This window comes from Leptonychotes weddellii, chromosome 3 (assembly GCF_054177405.1).
Source record: "Leptonychotes weddellii isolate Sample4059 chromosome 3, ASM5417740v2, whole genome shotgun sequence".
NCBI classification, from domain to species: Eukaryota; Metazoa; Chordata; class Mammalia; order Carnivora; family Phocidae; genus Leptonychotes; species Leptonychotes weddellii.
In genome coordinates, this window is record NC_138371.1 from 1,822,990 (window position 1) to 1,840,285 (window position 17,296).

Consider the following 17,296-nt stretch of genomic DNA (forward strand, 5'->3'; position numbering starts at 1 on the left):
CAGGCTTCCCGCGGAGCAGGGAGCCCGATGTGGGGCTCGATCCCAGGACCCCGGGATCATGACCTGAGCCGAAGGCAGCTGCTTAACTGGGAGGGAGCACCCAGACGACCTGCCCTCAAACCTTTAATGAGATTGTCAGAGAATGTTCCCCCGAGGTGAGGCCAGGGTTGTCGCAGTGGAACCACAAGTTAAAAGGAGGGCTTCCTGCCTGAGGAGGTGACCCCGTGATGCAGGTACAGGCGTGTGGGGGCAGCTGTCCCCGGGAATGTGAGCTCTTTCCTGCTACACAGCCTGGCTGGGTCCCACAGCCCAGATGTCCAGGCTGTGCTCATTGGACGGGTCTCTGTGATCAGCCCATTCTCTGCACAAGTTTGCTCTCAAATATTTAAATTATACACCTGTAAGCATTTAAGAGCTCCTGTTCTTAATTCAAATAACACCAGGTGCATGGATATGAGTACTGTGTATTCAAATAAATAGTCTAACAAATTCCAAATAAGTAAGTTGGCAAATTTGTTTCAAGTCATTAAGCAGATTACACAGTTTAAAGACTCAACAGAATTCATTACACCTAGGGTGGGTGCTTCCAGGAAGCCGAGGATGGTCTTCCCGAGGGTCGTCGGCTCCCCATTCCCAAGCCCTGACTCCCCTCCCGCCCGCCAGAGCCTCCTCCTGGAGCCGGATACTGTCTCGAAATTTTAAAGGATGTGGAGTGGTGCCTGGCTGGTCATCGGAGGCAGTAAACGTCATAGACCCACTTCCAGGCACAAGGTGTTGGTCACTGCCACCCACCGTCCCCAAGGAAGCAGGGTGATGGGGCGGATTTTATTCCTCTGAAGGTGCAGCTGAACGCTGGGTATTGTCTGCTAAAGGGAGGCCCCCTGGGGGACCCCAGACTTGACCACTGCTGTTCTGAATGCACCCCACCGATCGCAGCTGCCTCCCACCATGCCTTTGGTCCTGTGCGCGTGTGGTGGCCGTCGCCCGAGGACAGGCCCTTCTGTGGCCAGGGAGCAGCCGAGAGCGTCAGGACGACGGCCGGCACTGCTCCTCCTGGCACGGGGTGCGGCTGCGGAGGCCCTGCCCAGTCTTGGTTCACAAGGTCACCTTGCTTTTGTCTCATTTCAGCCTGGCCCCACACAGGGGCCCGTCTCCTTGGTCGGAGCTGATCCGGGGCTGACATGTCAGGTGGGCTCCCGCCCCTCGCTAACTCCTCCGTCTGTCTTTGCCTCTTCTGTCCAGGAAAACACAGCACAGTTCGCTTGACCAGAGCTCCCCGCCCCAGAGCGGGGTGTCGGCCTCCTACAACCACCCAGTCCTGGGAATGTACGACAGCAAAGATGACTTCCCGCTCAGAAAAACAGGTCAGTGCCCAGGGCCCAGGGCCTGGGGGCGGGGCTCTCAACCGGCCCCTCCCACACGCCCACAGGGGGCGGGGCTCTTGTCCGCCCACACACACCCACAGGGGCGGGGCTCTCACGCAGCCCCGCCCATAGGCCCCATAGGGAGCGGGGATCTTGACCATCCCCGCCCATACACCCCCACAGGGGCGGGGCTCTTGACCGCCCCTCCCACACACCCCATAGGGGGCGGGGCTCTTGACCGCCCCCTCCCACACGTCCACAGGGTTGGGGCTATCAACCGACCCCTCCCACTGGGGGGTGGGGGAATATCAGCGGACTCCGCCCACATGCCTGCAGGGGGTGGGGCTCTCAACCGGCCCCTCCCACAGGCCCCACAGGGGGCGGGGCTCTCAACTGGCCCTCCCACATGCCCTACAGGCTGAGAGTCAGAGGGAATCTCGGCTTGTGCTTAAGTATTTGCTTTTTTGTATTAGAACTTCATTCTAAAACGATGTCCTTAAGCACTGCCTTATGAGTCATACCAAAAGCCATGCACCTCATGTATGCACACCTACGTTTTAAACCTCAGACTCGTTTTTGAACAACACCAAAGCTTACTCTGCTCCTGGGGGTGTGCTGCGCTTTGTCACAGCCCTGAGCATCCCCTGCCGGGCTCAGGGACACAGCCGCTCTTGCTGACCGATGGGAGGCCTTGCAGGAGCGGGCCAGCCAGCGTTTGGCCCTCGCGGCTGACTAGGCAGGGCCTGGGCAGCAGGGGTGGCCGGGGGTCCCAGAGTGGGAGGAAGTCTGTTCAAGAAAGAAACCCATTGTGTCCTGCAAGGACATCTCCGAAGGATGCCTCGGGGTGTGCGTGGCCCTGCCACAGACCAGAAGAAGAAGGGTATTCACACTCCCAACAGACTCCCTTGGACTTTCTCCAGCGGTGATGGTTTAAGTGGGCGTCGGCTTATAAGAAAGATCAGAGTGGCCGAGGCCAGTGCATGAGGGTGGCCGGAAGGGCAGGGGCCAGAGGAGGAGCATCTTGCAGAGCCTTTGCCTGCCGCGAGGTGAGGGCAGGCTGGGGCAGGCTGTGGAGGATCGGGGGCCCTGGCCGCAGACACAGCACGTGGAGCCCGCGGTTGTGGGGCATTGTGGGAAGTTCCTACTTAGTGGAAGTGAGTCCCGTGTGGCACAGCTTTTTCTTTGTAAACACAAATTTTGTTTTATCCAGAGGATATTGGTTGATTTTAGACAGATACACTTTAAGGCAGTCAGACTCCAGCATCTTCACCCGAGTGATGAGGTATTAGGGAATGGGGCTGGGGGCTCATCTGCCACCCCGTCCTAACGACGGAAGACCTGGAGCCTCTCAATAGGCAGAGCTGGGCCCCAGAGGATTCGGTGCGGCACGCGGGGAGCAGAGCCTGAATCCAGAGCCAGAAATTGCAGGGAGGCCCCTCGGTAGTGCTTGACTGACTCCCAGGTGTGTGAGATGGAGTGACCCCATCAGGACGGCCATGGGCCAAGGACCTCAGAGACCTTGACGAGGATGGGAGAGGGGTCGGCGGAGCCCCTCCGAGTCAGTGGTGAGGACCCTGCAGGTATGGGCAGGGCTTCCCGTCAGCTGTAAACCCTCCCCTGGTGAAAGTGAAGGTACCACTCTGTCCTTTTCCTCGGTGTGTGTGGTTCTCACTCGTCCACCAAGGACAGCCATGGGTTTCACCCAGAGAGAGCCCATGCACTCAACAGGAAGGTCTTGTCAGGAGCTGGGGCCAGGGCTCCCAAGGTGGCTCCCGTGCCCCCTTTTGGAACCTCGTGCTTGCTGAACCAAACTCAGATCAGCAGAACGGGAGGTCACAGGGAGCAGCGGGCTCTGTGCTGGGAGAGAGGAAGACTGCCTGCCCCAGGCACCCTGGCCCAGGAAAGAGTGAGCAGCAGGGAGTCTCCCTCGCCCTAAGGGCATGAGGGTGGGTCAGGTGGACAGAGGTCATGGGCTCCACCAGCAGCTCGGGAAGGATCTTTCCACTGGTTTTGTAGCTCTGTGTGCCCTGCGATGGATTCCATAGGTTCCCCTGGCCTTAGTTTCTCATCAGTAAAATGGAACTGTGCACACCCATATCCTCCCCGCTGTGGATACACTGAGCAGGCAGAGCTTCCTCCTGCCCTCGGTGTGCCGAGTGTGGCCCCCAAGTTCCCAGTGGAGGAAGCAGAAGGCTGAGCACCTGGCCACCAAGCAGAGCCACCCACCTCTTGTCAAGGGGCCTTGCCTTGCCTTGCCAGAAAACACATCTAACTCTTCCCCCGAGGTCCCAGGGAAGGACAGTGAACAACACCTGCCTCTTGGGGCCCTCACGGGGCTCCCTGGCCTGAGCTTACACCTCCCTCTCAAAATAGAAGTGGGGGTGCCCATCAGGGGATGTTCGCTCTGATTCTCCCTCTGTCCTGAGAAGGGCAGACTCCTCATCACACTTGGGGAAGTGCCCGTGAGCGCCCAGTGCTCCAGAAGAACTTAATTAAGATTTGATTGCATTATCAATTTTTCAAAAAGGCATCACCAGCACATTAATAATATTAATAATATAAAGATTTCAGAGGAAATGTTTAAACCACTTAAGGGAATAGAGTGTAGTTAGATGTCCTGTATCATTCTAAAAGTATCCACTTTCAAACACTTGATGTCACAAATTCTCAATAATTTATATCTGTGCATTTCTACGAGAATCAGTAATAGGAAATACTACAAACGTGAAATTTTAGTTACAAAATGCCTCCGATGAATTAAAATCTTTAATAAATGTGACATACACTTAAGTAATCCCCATGGTTTCAACTTGACACCACATTCTGTGGATCTTGCACAGATCTGTCTGCCCCTCAGTCCCCTAAGGGCTGCTGCAGGACACACGTACCTGCAAAGTGCAGAGCCGCGCTTGCCGTTCCTGGGCGCACCGTGCCCGGCTCTGTTCCATCTCCGGAGGAAAGCACACCGACTCACCCAAGCCTGTGCATGTTCAGGCAGTGACTTTGCGCTGGCTGCAGGACCGGTGGCCTGGCTTTAGATCCAGATGCTTCACTTCCTGCCTTGTGATTTGGGGAAGCCTTCTGTGCCTCCCTGTTCTGCCATCTGGAAACACCTACCTCCTGGGCTGGGAGAAGTCATGGAGTTGATGTTTGCCAAGTGCTTAGGGGGTGCCTGGCTGCGGGGGCTCTGCTCTCATTTTCCCAAGCTGTCGGGGTGCTGTTGGGGTGCCCTTGATCCTTTCCCCACCCAACAGCCCATTCCCGCCAGACTCCGCTCCCCTAGCCCTTTCCCTCCATGCCCCCAGTTTGACCAGGAGCAGGTGGAAATGCTAGGCTCCCCTGAGGGAAGGCCACAGATCAGTGCCATTTATTGCTGGAAGTCTTGCGGGAAAGGCGCGCCTTGCCCTGCTGGGGGTTTGGGGTTCACATCCCAGCCCCTGGTTCCTCTCCACCACCTGAGTGCCCAGCTTGGGCTCGCCTCACTTCCTGCTGGAGAGCCTGCCCCCTTCCCTGTGATTGACAGCAGGGTGTCCCCACCTCCCAGCAGGCTGGGTCATCCCCCTGGGTGCACAGGTACAGAGCAGGTGAGGTGGGGACCACCTGACTGAGTTTCTGAGCCTCTCCAAATCTACTAACTAAGGATATACTGGGACTTGTTCCGTGCCACTGACCCTGCGCCCATCAGCGGGTCCTTCCTGGGGTTCCTGGGGCATAGAGCAGCTCAGCCCAGGGGTTAATCTAAGCAAAGCGTTCAATTCCACGTTCACACTGAAGAAAGGATGCTTTTCCACTTTTAAAAGCAAATCCAGTTTTGTCATATTGATGATGTTTAGAGATTGTATTTTTCTCCAGTAGCTTCTTCAACTTTGTATTTTTAAAGAATTTATTTTTAAATTTAAAGAATGTATTTTAAAGAATTTATTTTAAAGAATGTATTTTAGCTGCCGTCAGTTTTTTTTTAATGCCTCTTAAATTGTCCTCTGTGACTTCTGACTGATGAAACGAGAACAGACGAAACGAAACAAAGCTTGCTGTCCTTGCCCGTCTCTGTCCTCTCCCATTCTGACCGCCACCTCTGGGACCTCAGCACGTGCTGCCTGCAGGCCTGCCCATGGCCCCAGATGAAGTGGCGGGAGGCTGGGTGGTGCAGGTCACAGCCTCCATGGTCCCTGCACCAGCCTGGACACTGGGCCGAAGACAGCCGGCTTCCAGCCTGTGTTCACTTCTGCAGCCAGTGGCTCCTGTGGCTCTTCCTTCTAGAAGGTTCTGCAGCTCAGCACCTCGCAGGTTCCCAGCTGTCCATAGGAAGCGGCAGCCGATTTCCAAGCTGTGGGAAACAGCGGGTTTCCCGTCTGTGGGCGGAGCTGCTTGGCTCAGCAGGGAGAGCTCACATCAGCCTGGCCCACCCATGGCCCGCGGGCTGGGACTTCCAGGGGAAGGGGTGCTGGGTAGATGCTGCGCTGCAGGCGGCAGGGTCACCTGGGGGGTGAGGTCTGCTCCCAGGAGCAGAAGGAAGAACGCAGCGCCTGGTGGAGCCTGCCCTGGGCAGGAGGGCTGCAGCATGGTCCCCCTGGGCCACCCACACAGCCTCCTGCGCAGTTTCGGGGGGCAAGGCGGGCCTAGCACCAGCTCCCCTCCCCTGCCCACCCAGCGTTCCTTGTCAGATGACCTGTATTGCTGTCACGTGAGTGTGGGTCACCGTGCACCCCCCATACTGCACCCAGTCACTGAAAACCCCCCAGTGACTGAAGTTCCCGTGTTCCCTTCTGGGGGCCCGAACACCCAGGGGACGGAGTCCCTGTCTGTGGAGAGCACGCATGTTCTCTAGCGACTCTTCAAGGCTGGCGGTGACCTTTGGGCGTCGATTCTGAGGCTAATTGCCTCGCCCAGTCACAGTGCAGTTAAGTTGGGACCCAGACTCCATTGCCCACACTTCATCCGGAGGGCCTGCCTGGGGCTTCTGTCCTGGGCGCACCGCCACCAGGACAGTACGCTGAGCCCGCTTCAGGGTAGCGTCAGCTTCGCCACCAGTTTCTGTGCCGTGGTGATTTCGTGAGCATCCGGGGTGCCGGGCTCTGAGCTGCTCGGGTGGGCAGGGGACAAAGGGGTCCAGGCCCCACTCGAGTGTCAGAGTGGACCCGCAGGGCCGGGACAGGGAGGGGTCCAGGCATGTGAAGGGCGAGGCTTGGCTGTTATCCCAAAAGTAAGGTGGATTCAGGCCCCATCAGCAGTCTCCACAGCAGCCCTGCCCCTGTTGTGCTGGACACCAGGGTCCCTTTCCGTAGCCTGCAGCCCTGCGTGTCCCCAGTGCCTTACAGAGCTCTGCCAGAGGGGTCCGCAGCCTGTGGAGAACTGGGGCGGGCTATCTGTGATCTCTGCAACCACAGAACGCAGTAAGTCAGTGGATCTCCCCGGGACACTGGCGAACCGAGTGACACTCCTCACAGCTGAGTTTACGTCCATGCGGGGAGCAGGCTGACGCATGGGCAGTAGGACGGGGTGTGTGTGGGACGCCCTTTCTGAGGCTTGGGGACAGGCTGTGCCGCCGATCGCCGCAGGGCCTGGGTCTTGCTCTGAGGCAGTTTGCGGAAAGCACTGTGCAGGTGCCTGGCTGGGGCGGGAGGGGGCGACGCCCATACACCGCAGTTCAATGGAAAGGTGTGTTTTGTAGGGTCAGTTGCAGTGTGATAAATGGCCCTTCAGCTCTTGCTCGGGGCTGGAGCCGGTGGACTCTGCCCTTCCTGCGCTGTCTCTGAGCGAGGAGTCGGGTGACTGCACGCCTGGGCAGTGCCGGCCTCGCGGGGCTGTGTGCTGGGCTATCTTCCATCAACTTTGTGCTCTTGAAACTTGGGTCTGAGTGTGTTCAGAGGGTTCTTTAAAAGATTTTATTGTGCTTTCCTAGGAAACTTCTAGAGGTGGTCAGTACGGTCAAGTACTAGGCAGCTTCTGCGTAAAGTGATTGGCTCACACGCCGTGTCCCATCCTTCAGACTTTGACATCCATCAGACTTGACCTCCTTCTAACATGAAAAGTACCAGATGGGATCTCGAAGTCATCTTTCCACTGTTCAGTGGCAGATCTACCCTGAGCTGAGTGCCCACAGAAATAGCTACAAGACTCTGACCGGCTAGGAGACACACCACCTTCAAGCAGCATGTAGTACTTTTTTCTTTATGAAATATCACATACTACGTGCTTATAATAAATTACACATGCATCCTGAAGCTTACTTCCCAGAGACAGGCCACTATGGTTAGTTTGGTGTCTGTCCAGATATTTTCTGCACATACGTGTAGGACTATGTGTCTATGTGCAGTGAGCATGTATGGTTGTCTTTATGTTAACAAGAATACTTGCTTTGCATTTTGTCCTGTGACTTTATTTTTCAGTTACTGTTTTATTGGGTACACCATTCCATTTGCGTGTGTGTAAGGATCAGCACCTTTTTCTATATTATTCCAATCTGTGCATGTAAATGTGTGACTCCTTCCTAGTGTAACTCTACCTCTGCTCGCTTGTGCTGGTGTTTCCGTAGGATAGATCCCTGAGGGTGGGACTGCCAGCTTCTGGGGTTTGCATGCTCTGAGATGCTGAGCACATTACGCCGCACCAGAGCTCCAGGGAGCCCACCGTCTCCACTTCATTAACAAGGTGCTACCACATTCAGCCTAGCTCACGTGACAGAGGAGTAAATCATGCTTCCTGGGATGTTTTCAGCAATTTCCTCATTGTTAGAAAAGTTTGAGTGTCTTTATGTTTATTTTCCATCTTTCCTACGAGAATGTCCTCCATTCACAGCAGGGACCTGGGTGGCTGCGACCCAAGCCCTGGGTCATGTTTCCGCGCCATGTGTGTGGCCAATGAGTGGTGCAGAGCCCCGAGTGCCTGCCAGGCCCGGGCTTGTCCGCTCCCCATGCACAGCTTCTAGAACCGCACAGGACACACAGGCAGGTCCCTCAGTGTTCAGTGGATGGAAGTTTAATGGCGAGTCTGTCATCCAGTTTTCTTTGGGGTGTTTTCTTTTTCCTCATGGCTTTGTAGGAGCTCTTGATAGGTTAATATCAATCCTACGTCTGACATGTATGCTACAAAAGTTACATTCCAGTCTGTCCTTTGGCTTTCTAGAGTTCTTTTTATTGTTTTCAAAGTAAATAAGTGCATAAATCAGCCCCACAAGGCTCAGGACAGGTGACGGCCCCACAGGGGCTCAGGACCTGCTGCTCCCTGCCCTGTGACAGGCAACGTATAGAAAGTGCACCCAATGCAGAGTGACCTCGCCTGCATTTCCTTGTTTGCATAACTGGCCTTTTTCCTAAGTTGAACAAGTTTTTTCATTTGCTTGGTTTTCTGTGTGCCTGTCATTGATTCACGTGGAGGAGCCCTGCGCGGCAGGCGGCCCAGAGGCTCCCCTCTGGCCCGGGAGACAGGCTCCCAGCCACAAGGCCCCCACCTGTCGCCCCACCTGCCCTTCCCAGCCCCCCACATCTCCCAGGGAGGCTCCGCCCCTTCCCCCGGACTCCTGCGTGGCCCCCTCCTTCACCTTGGGTGGGCACAGCAGCTTCCTAAAGACCTGCACGGGCTGTGCGCACTGGCGGATGTCTGCTCTGGCTCCCATCTGACCGATAATGCGGTTAGGTACGGAAGCCACTTCCCTGCAGGATTTTCGAGTCTCCGTCTTGCCTCCGAGTGGCTGTTGCAGGATCTGACAGCACTGACAAGGCCAACCCCGGGCCCCCAGAGCTCCAGAGCTCCAGAACTCCGCGGCGTCTGCCTGGCGAGGGGTGCGGCGAGCCCTCCCGGGCCACAGGCCTCCTGCAGGGGAGGAGGGGGTCTCCAGTCACCGCGTTAGTGACCTCCCTGCTCTGCCCTGTCCTCTGCTGGCGTGGTTATTAATGTGATCTTGGACCTTTTCACTCCCCGTTTTCTCTCACTGTCTTCCCACACTGGCGCTTCTGTCCCGTGGCTCATCCCACGTCGCCTCCCGCACTGACCGCTTGAGCACCTGCTCTGTCCGCGTGCCTGGCCGAGACGGGCTCTGCATACCCTTCCTGCTCAGCCCCTGCCCCCAGAGCAGTAACTGCCTCCAGACAGACTGACCTCTGGGTATGTAGCATGGGCACTTTGGACCCTCTGCCCACCTGACCCTCACACAGTCACGTTTGCCCACCCCGATCGCCGCCGTGCTGAGACGAGCCCTCGGAAAGCTAGACCTGCGTGAAGTCGGTGAGGACGTTCGGGCTCGTGAAGAGCAGGCACTTCCTGCCCAAGGAGGGGCAGGTGCTGGGGTTGGGGTGGGATTTGAAGGTTAGAGTAGGACGGTTGAACTTGACTTAATCTGTCATGTACCTGACTGCCCTTGAGGAGAGACTTCCCCGGCTCCCCCACGCTGCCCAGAAGGAGCAGGTACCGCGTTCGGGGGGTGCAGGACCCAGGAGCAGGGCTGGTCTACCGCTGGCCCGGGGCGACCCTGCCGCCAGCAGCCCTCCACACGCCATCTCCTGACACGCTCCCTCCTGAGGGGCTTGCACTGCCCTGCAATCTCAGGAGCAGCTTCTGACCCCAGCTCGGACAGAAAGGTGTTCATGTCGTTTCAGCAAAGACCTTGGTGGTATGAGGAGAGCTGTTGTTTTCTTGCTTGTTAGATGACGCTTTGGCCTTTTCCTCGTGTTAAGTAATGGTAAGAAACTCCACGTGGAAGTAGAAGGGACTGAAACATGTAAATCTGCAGCCGTCTCAAAATAAATATGGAAAGAATACTTTTCATATTCCTCATATGAATCCTTCCCACTTTGGCCGTGCAAGTCCTACAGGTGAACGGGCACTCGCCCTGCATGCAAACACGGCAGAGCGGAAAGGGCCCCTCTCCCTGTATGCACGGCCTCGAGCAGGCGCCGCATCGTGAGGAGTCCAGCGGCTTTGTAAAGTGCGCTTTTGATTGCTCTGGGAAGCTTTGTGTAGGTGGCCCGCCGCCCCCTTCCCCTCCCAGGGCCCAGAGAGAGGTGCCCTTTGCCTCCCAGCCTCTTGCAGGGTCACTGGCACCCCGGCACGGCACTCGGTCCCTGCACGCCGCTGCCCTGCCCCCCTGAGGGACTGGGTCCCCGTGCCCGGCCTGCTGCTTAAAACCCGAACCATCTTAGTTCTGATTCCAGGGGGAAAGTTGATTATATGGTTTGGTGCTCTGGAGAGCAGTGAACTTCCTGTTCCAGAAAGATTAAAAACAGCAGGGTTGCTGATTACAAACAAACAAACAAAAAGGCAAAACCTTGCTAATTTGCAAACAGAGAAGCAGTAGGTACTTGAAAGTAGTCAAGTAAAACCTCAGAACTCGAACGTCTTCACGGTGGTGACTTTACCCCTGGGCTGGCCTGAGAGCTGATGGCCTCATGGAGATTCCTGCGTAGGTGTCCCCGGCGGGGTGGGGGGGGGGGCAGCGCCTCTGGATGGAGTGAGACCACACTCCTCCCGAGGCAGCCTCGCCTGCCCCCTCCCCACTTCCCAGAGCTGTGACCTGATTGGTCAGCGGGGCTGGCCTGCGCTCCAGGGGCAGAGGCTTGGGAACCATTGGGCTTAAATACGCAGGTTTGCAAAGCACACGCAGAGCTGGTAACAGACCTAACCAGGCCGAAACACCTGTGTCCTGTGGTCAGGTGGCCTCTGAGGGAGACGGGCTCGCTCACCCCCACGCGGGTGTGGAGGACTGGTTGGCCTTAGCACCCCATGGCAGCCGCTCACTGGCAGCCAGAGCCCTGGCAAGCGGCTTGTTTCCGGGTTGTTGGACGCAGGTGAACAAGGAAGTGCAACATACAGGAGGTGTGATAACATTCGTGGGCCACGGCCCTGGAATGACCTACACGGCCGCAGAAATGTAGCCAAAGGCATTGGGTAGGCTTTGTTCCTCATCTGGGACTGTTGAGCAGGACTGAAAATACTCTGCACGGGCCTCGGGAACGCTGCCTTCCCTCTGCCCTGGACCCACACATCCGTGTTGCGTGAATACTTACCCCACTGCCAGTGAGATAAACTTGACCCCAGTCGGGACGTCTGATTCTAACGGTGTCTCGTTTTCATGCAGCTTCTGAACCCAATTTGAAATTACGGTCCAGGCTGAAGCAGAAGGTGGCCGAACGGCGGAGCAGCCCCCTGCTACGCAGAAAAGATGGGCCAGTGGTTACGGCTCTGAAGAAGCGTCCGCTGGATGTCACAGGTAGGCCCGCTGCCGGCTGCACCCTCTCCCCGCGGGGCTGTCCTGTACGCCATCTGAGACCTGCACCTCTGCACGCGCTCTCAGCCCCGGGGGCCGGCGGTGCGAGTCCGAGAGCCGCCGCCTGGCGCCTGGGCCTGGGTTTCGGGGAACGCGGAGCATGCCTACCCACTCCCAGCCCCAAGCACCGCCAGAGCCGTCCGGTTTGACATTGCACTGGGTGTTTACAGGAGTTTTAAGTGGAGGTTTCTCCGAAGGTTTCACCGATCCTGCCCTATTAGTGGTAAATCACACGGTTCCGATCTGCCCAGCTCTGCTCTGGACCACTGGGGAGCGTTAAAATCTTCCCGGCAGGAGTCCCGCAGGTGGGAAGGGAAGAAAGGAGGGAGCACGGTCGTCTCCACTTCCTTAGTGAGCGTTGCTCTCGGCCCCCATCTAGTGGTGGACATGCAGAAGTACGCCCTAGCCAGAGCCCAGGCCTGAGGGATGCCCTCCTTCCTGCGGATGCTCCCCGCTTCCTGAGACGCACCCCCACCACAAGGGCGCACCTCACTTGCAGAAGGCACACCCGGGTCCCAGGGTGCATCCCATTTCCTGAGTCATACCACAGTCCCAAGGGTATAACCCACTCCTCGAGGGTGCGCCCTGAGGACACACCCCAGCCCAGGGGGGTGCATCCCGTGTCCTGAGGCACATATCCACATTCCTGAAATCAGCACCAGGACAAAGGGGGGGAAGGGGGAGGAACTGTATTTGCATTAAGTACAATGCCTCGTTTGAAAGCCGAGGCTCTTGGTGGCAGTGTGTCGGTGTTGGGTTCTCAGGGAAGGAGGAGGGGGGGTGCCCAGTGCCCGTCCTCTGCGTGTCCGTGGCCAGCACCGCACACGCGCCGACTGAGCCCTGGCGCCTCTGAGTGAAGGGGAGAGCTTCCCCCCTCCCCGTCCTGCCGTGCTTCAGGGTTCTGTAGCCAGAACCCCTCCGCCAAGCTCCTGCCTCTGAGTGTTTGTGTGAAAGGGTCGACGCTCTTCACTTTGTTAATGTGGGGTTCCGTGCTGGGGGCTGCAGCGTAGACAGGCCTCGTCTGAACAGAGGAAGTATCGTCACCCAGAGTCGCAGCCACTGGGGGATTCCATTCAAAGTCGTGAGTGAAAACCCACGTCTAAACACAGATGCAGCTTTGTTTCCTTTGAGGAGTGCCTGGTCGTGGGCCGGCAGCCCCCACGGGCAGCAGGGCCGCGCACGTATTCCTAGCCCTGCAGTTCGGGAGACGGAGTCGTCCGCAGGCTTCTTCCTGAGCGTCGGGTCTCGTGTTTACGTTATCAGCCTCTGGCTGTTCATTGCCGCTCTGAGTCAGCACCAGGCTGCACGCGGACAGAGGGACGCTGGTCCTTGCCCTCATTTGACAGGCCCACCTAACAAACCGTGCCCACCGCAGCTGCCTGGTCCTGGGCCGTGGCACGTCCAGAGTGCGCGTGAAGGGGTCTGGGGCTAGGAGAGGCTGGTGCGTGCCCGATGAGTGCAGCTGACAGACGAGAGGAGGCAGGCTTCCGGGCCCTCACAGGGCCCAGGCAGCCGGGGACAGAAACAGAGCTGCCTTTCCAGGAGACAGGGAAATAAGGAGCTGAGGAAGGTGGTCCCAACAGAGCGAGGGAACCCCGCTGTGCAGCCCTGGGAGGCGGTGTCTCCTGCGGGAGAGCAGGGCAGGGCATGTGTGCAGGGGGTGGGAGGGACGGGCATGGGGGTCCAGCCGGGCACGAGACTGGGCCGCAGGACAGGCTGGGCGCACGGCTGCTTCTCCCCAGTTGCTGGTGAAGGCCACGCATGCCACGGGAGCAGAGATAATAATGAGCTGCCCGTGGGCACCCACGTCAGAGTGGTTAGCGCTCACAGTGGGGCGCATATGATTCATCACGCACTTTTTGGCACCTTGAACGGGGCCCCACTTGTGCTGATGCAAATAACATCGTGACGATGACACATTTGTATTCGTTTCTTAGACCACATTCCTAGAAGTGGCGTAACAGAGTTGAAAGTGGGTGAAGAGCTGGATCTATATGTATTTTTTTTTTCAAGATTTTATTTATTTGAGAGAGAGAGAGAGAAACAGCATGAGAGGGGAGAGGGTCTGAGGGAGAAGCAGGCTCCCCGCTGAGCCGGGAGCCCGATGTGGGACTCGATCCCAGGACTCCGGGATCATGACCCGAGCCGAAGGCAGTCGCTTAACCAACTGAGCCACCCAGGCGCCCTTGGATCTATATATGTTTTTATTGGCCCAGTTTCTCACACCCTTGCTGCACAAGAGCATTCATCTGGTGACCCTGCTGGGGGCGCACATTTGCCAGGAGCTTTGGTGGAACCCGGTGTGTAGCTTAGGATAGGATCTGCAGAGAAGGTGTCCCACGAGGGCCATGGGGACCGCACCCAAGGGCAAGGTGGCGGCTCTGTCAGGTGGGCCGTAGCTCTATCTTCGTGCAGAAAGTACAGCAGCTGCTCAGCCCAGGGAGCCTCTCAGCAGTTCCCAGTTAGTGCAGTACAAGTCAGTGTGATTTCCAGGGAAAGAAGGAAGCTCTGGGTCCGGTGTGTAGTGTGGCGGGAGGGCGGATGGGGGGGGTCCTGGTCTGAGCTCACTGTCAGTGTCTGGGACGGCCAGTGGTCTGGCTGGCGATCCTGTGCTGACAGCTCCCTGGTCAGGAGAACCGGGGACCACAGAGCTCCCCATCCGTGGTGAAGCCATTGTCAAAATGCCAGTAAACCAAAGGAGAACACGGAAAAAGCTGAACAGGCCCGTCCATAAGCCCCAAGTGTCACCACCGTGGCCGGGCGGGTAGCGAAAAGGAGGTGGGGGTGGGACACGTCCCTCAGGCGCGGGCCAGTCGCTGTCAAGCCTGGTCCCGATTCGCAGGGCCAGGCCACGCTCCTGTAAGGCCACTCGGAGGATCATTCAGCGTGTGATTCCAGGTGACACTCATCAGTCACAGAAGCCGCTGGCGGTACGTGCCCCCACGTGTTTGATGTCACACAGGAAAAATGAGAGGCTCTAACTCAGAGGGAGCCCAGTGGCCTGCAGTCTGTCACTGAGCACATCTGACCTTCCCCATTCACAGTCGTGCGGCTTCTGTGGGTCCTGGTCTCTGTTGTTAGGTTACTGGTGTTTAAGGCCTTATCTTCCTGGCGAGTCAGATCATCTTGAAATTCAGGAGGCATAAAATTGGTAATGGGCACGGTATAAAAGGCTCAGGTGGGGCCTCTGCAGGGCCGTACGTTTAGAGTTCACGAGGAAGTCCTTAGCAAAACCAAAAGTAGGGGATTAGCCTCACACCCCTGTTTGGGAGCCGTGGTCATGTTCTTCCGTGATGTGGTTTCTGCCAGTCAGCAAGCTGGCCCCGGGGGCCTCCCCACCGCTCGGGCCCAGGAAAGCGCATGCCGCCGCCTGGCCCAGGACCTCTGCAGGGAGCGCAGCTCACGGATGTCTCTCCGCCCCACAGACTCGGCGTGCAGCAGTGCCCCTGGCTCTGCGCCCAGCTCCCCCAACAACAGCTCCGGGAACGTCAGTACGGAGAATGGGATCGCACCCGCCGTCGCCAGCATCCCGGCCGAGGTCAGTTCGGCTTTCCATTCGCTTCTGTTCCCTGCACTGGCCCAGCGGCAGGTTCAGACTGATGGTTTTCCGCGAGGCGGCCACAGTTTGCAGCTGCCCTCGGCCTTGACTGTCACGTCGGGAGGCGTCCGGGACAGACCCCTTCCTGCCCCGACCACTGCTCCTCCTTCGACTGAGGACAGCTGTCAGCCCAGCCTCTTGCCCCAGCCTCTTTCAGGGCATATTGAATTACGCCAATTCAGAACACATGCCATGTGCCGCTGGGCCCTGGATGCCCCGCTCCCTTGTGTTCCCAGGGCTCTGCATGGTGCCCGGGAACACAGGGACGCATGGGAATCAAGCTGTTTGTTGTGCTTTAGAAATACTCAGCCAACAAACACGCATCCGTGTGCCCAGGGGGCGCAGAGTGACAAGGGGCGTATGGTTAGGGTGTTGGGCGGTTAGGAACACCAGGGGTGGCATTTCGGCATTGCCTGGGTAACCACAGGGTCAGTTCCCCTCGCCCTACCCGTCAGGCCCCTGGTGTGCTGCAGTTGAGAGTCACATGCGCACACAGAGGTTCTGGAATCACTTGGCAGAGAGGAAGGGTGCTCTAGGGGGGACGCAGTGGGTGGCCTCTTGAGCCAGGTGGAGGGGCTTAGGGCTGGCTGCTGGTTGTGCCCTTGACCAGACCTGGGTTGGGGGGACTTTCCGGGCAGTGGTCTCCAGGGCCTTCCTTGCATGCACTCTTCTTCCTTACTCACTTTGGTCTGTGTGTTTATTGCACAAGTGTCCCTGCTGCTCCTGCCTCGGGCCAGCCCTGTGCCGGGCCCTGGGGAGCGAGGGCCAGGCGGCCAGCCAGCAGCCGGCCCCCGCGGAGTGGGAGAGGCGGTGCTGCCCAGTACTCAGGAAGAGCGAGAGAATTGCACGCTTGCTGCGCGAGGCCACAGGCTCGGGGTGACTGCATGGGAGCCACCTCAGCTCTGGTTTTCCAGTGAACTCAGCCCGAAGTGCCGTCTGCTTCCTGCGCAGACAGTCCCGCTGCGTGGGAGGTTTTTCTGAGTTCTTTTTGAGTTCCTGCTGACTTGCAGGAGGCTACAGTTCATTAAAGATAGTGACTTGCTTTCCTCCCAAATACCTAGAAATGAATCCTGCCCTTCCAGAGGGTGGACGGGTTTTAGTTGGGGTACGCGGACGCGGGGGCTGCATTTTCGGGGCCGGTGTGTGGACACTGATGCGCAGACTGTGGCCGCCTCTGCTTCCTCACTCCCCACGTCCTCGTGCGGCCCGTTCTTTCATCCCCTGCCCTGCAAGCCCCGTTTAAGCACTCATATAGCTGATCACAGACCTTAACACCCCTGCCCTGCAGGACTGAGGTCATCGCGGCCGGCTGCTTGTAGTGGGCCTCGGGGCCCTGCCTGGAGCCTGCTTCCTGGCACGGCAGGTGCCCGCCAGCCTGGTCTTGTCGGCCACAGCCCCAACTGCTGTCTGATCTGGTTCATTCTGTGCGGTGCCTTATGGGGGAGAGTCTACGCGGATCTGGTTTAAATCGCGTGTCAAGTTTTACAAGTCACCTGTTAACGTAAATGAAGCTGCTACGAATTATAGATGTGAAAGGATTGACAAGAAAAGTGAAGAGGGCCGTTGCTCCTGTTTGCATCAGATCCTCCCTGTGCTCAGCAGGGTGGTCTCCGACGGTCTCGTCCCGCCAGGATGACCCTGGTCACAAAACCTTCAGGGTTTGTGACAATCTGACCACTCCTGAGAACATGCAGGCCTCATGAAGCCTCCTCGGGCACCGGGCAGCCCCGCTGCATTGAGCCCCCCGTCTCCGCTGCCCTGAGCCCCCTAAGCCCCCCGTCTCTGCTGCCCTGAGCCCCCTGAGCCCCCATCTCTGCTGCCCTGAGCCCCCTGTGCCCCCCGTCACTACTGCCCTGAGCCCCCACCTCCACTGCCCAGAGCCCCGTCTCCTCTGCCCTGAGCCCCTGAGCCCCCCGTCTCCACTGCCCTGATTCCCTGTCTCCACTGCCCTGAGCCCCCATCTCTGCTGCCCGGAGCCCCCCGTCTCCGCTGCCCTGAGCCCCCCATCTCTGCTGCCTGGACCCCCCGTCTCCGCTGCCCGGAGCCCCCTGTCTCCACTGCCCGGAGCCCCCC

The 17,296-nt window shown here is 58.1% G+C and overlaps 1 protein-coding gene across 6 annotated transcripts in view; it reads left to right on the top strand.

Moving 5' to 3' along the window:
- Positions 1-17,296, top strand: part of HDAC4 (histone deacetylase 4) — a 288,348-nt gene that overhangs the window by 204,977 nt on the left and 66,075 nt on the right. For all 6 annotated transcript variants that reach the window (XM_081813268.1, XM_081813273.1, XM_081813270.1 and 3 more), the window contains 3 exons: positions 1,243-1,364; positions 11,437-11,568; positions 15,051-15,163. In XM_081813268.1, coding sequence (XP_081669394.1) covers positions 1,243-1,364; positions 11,437-11,568; positions 15,051-15,163 — 367 coding nt within the window. The remainder of the gene's footprint in view (positions 1-1,242; positions 1,365-11,436; positions 11,569-15,050; positions 15,164-17,296) is intronic.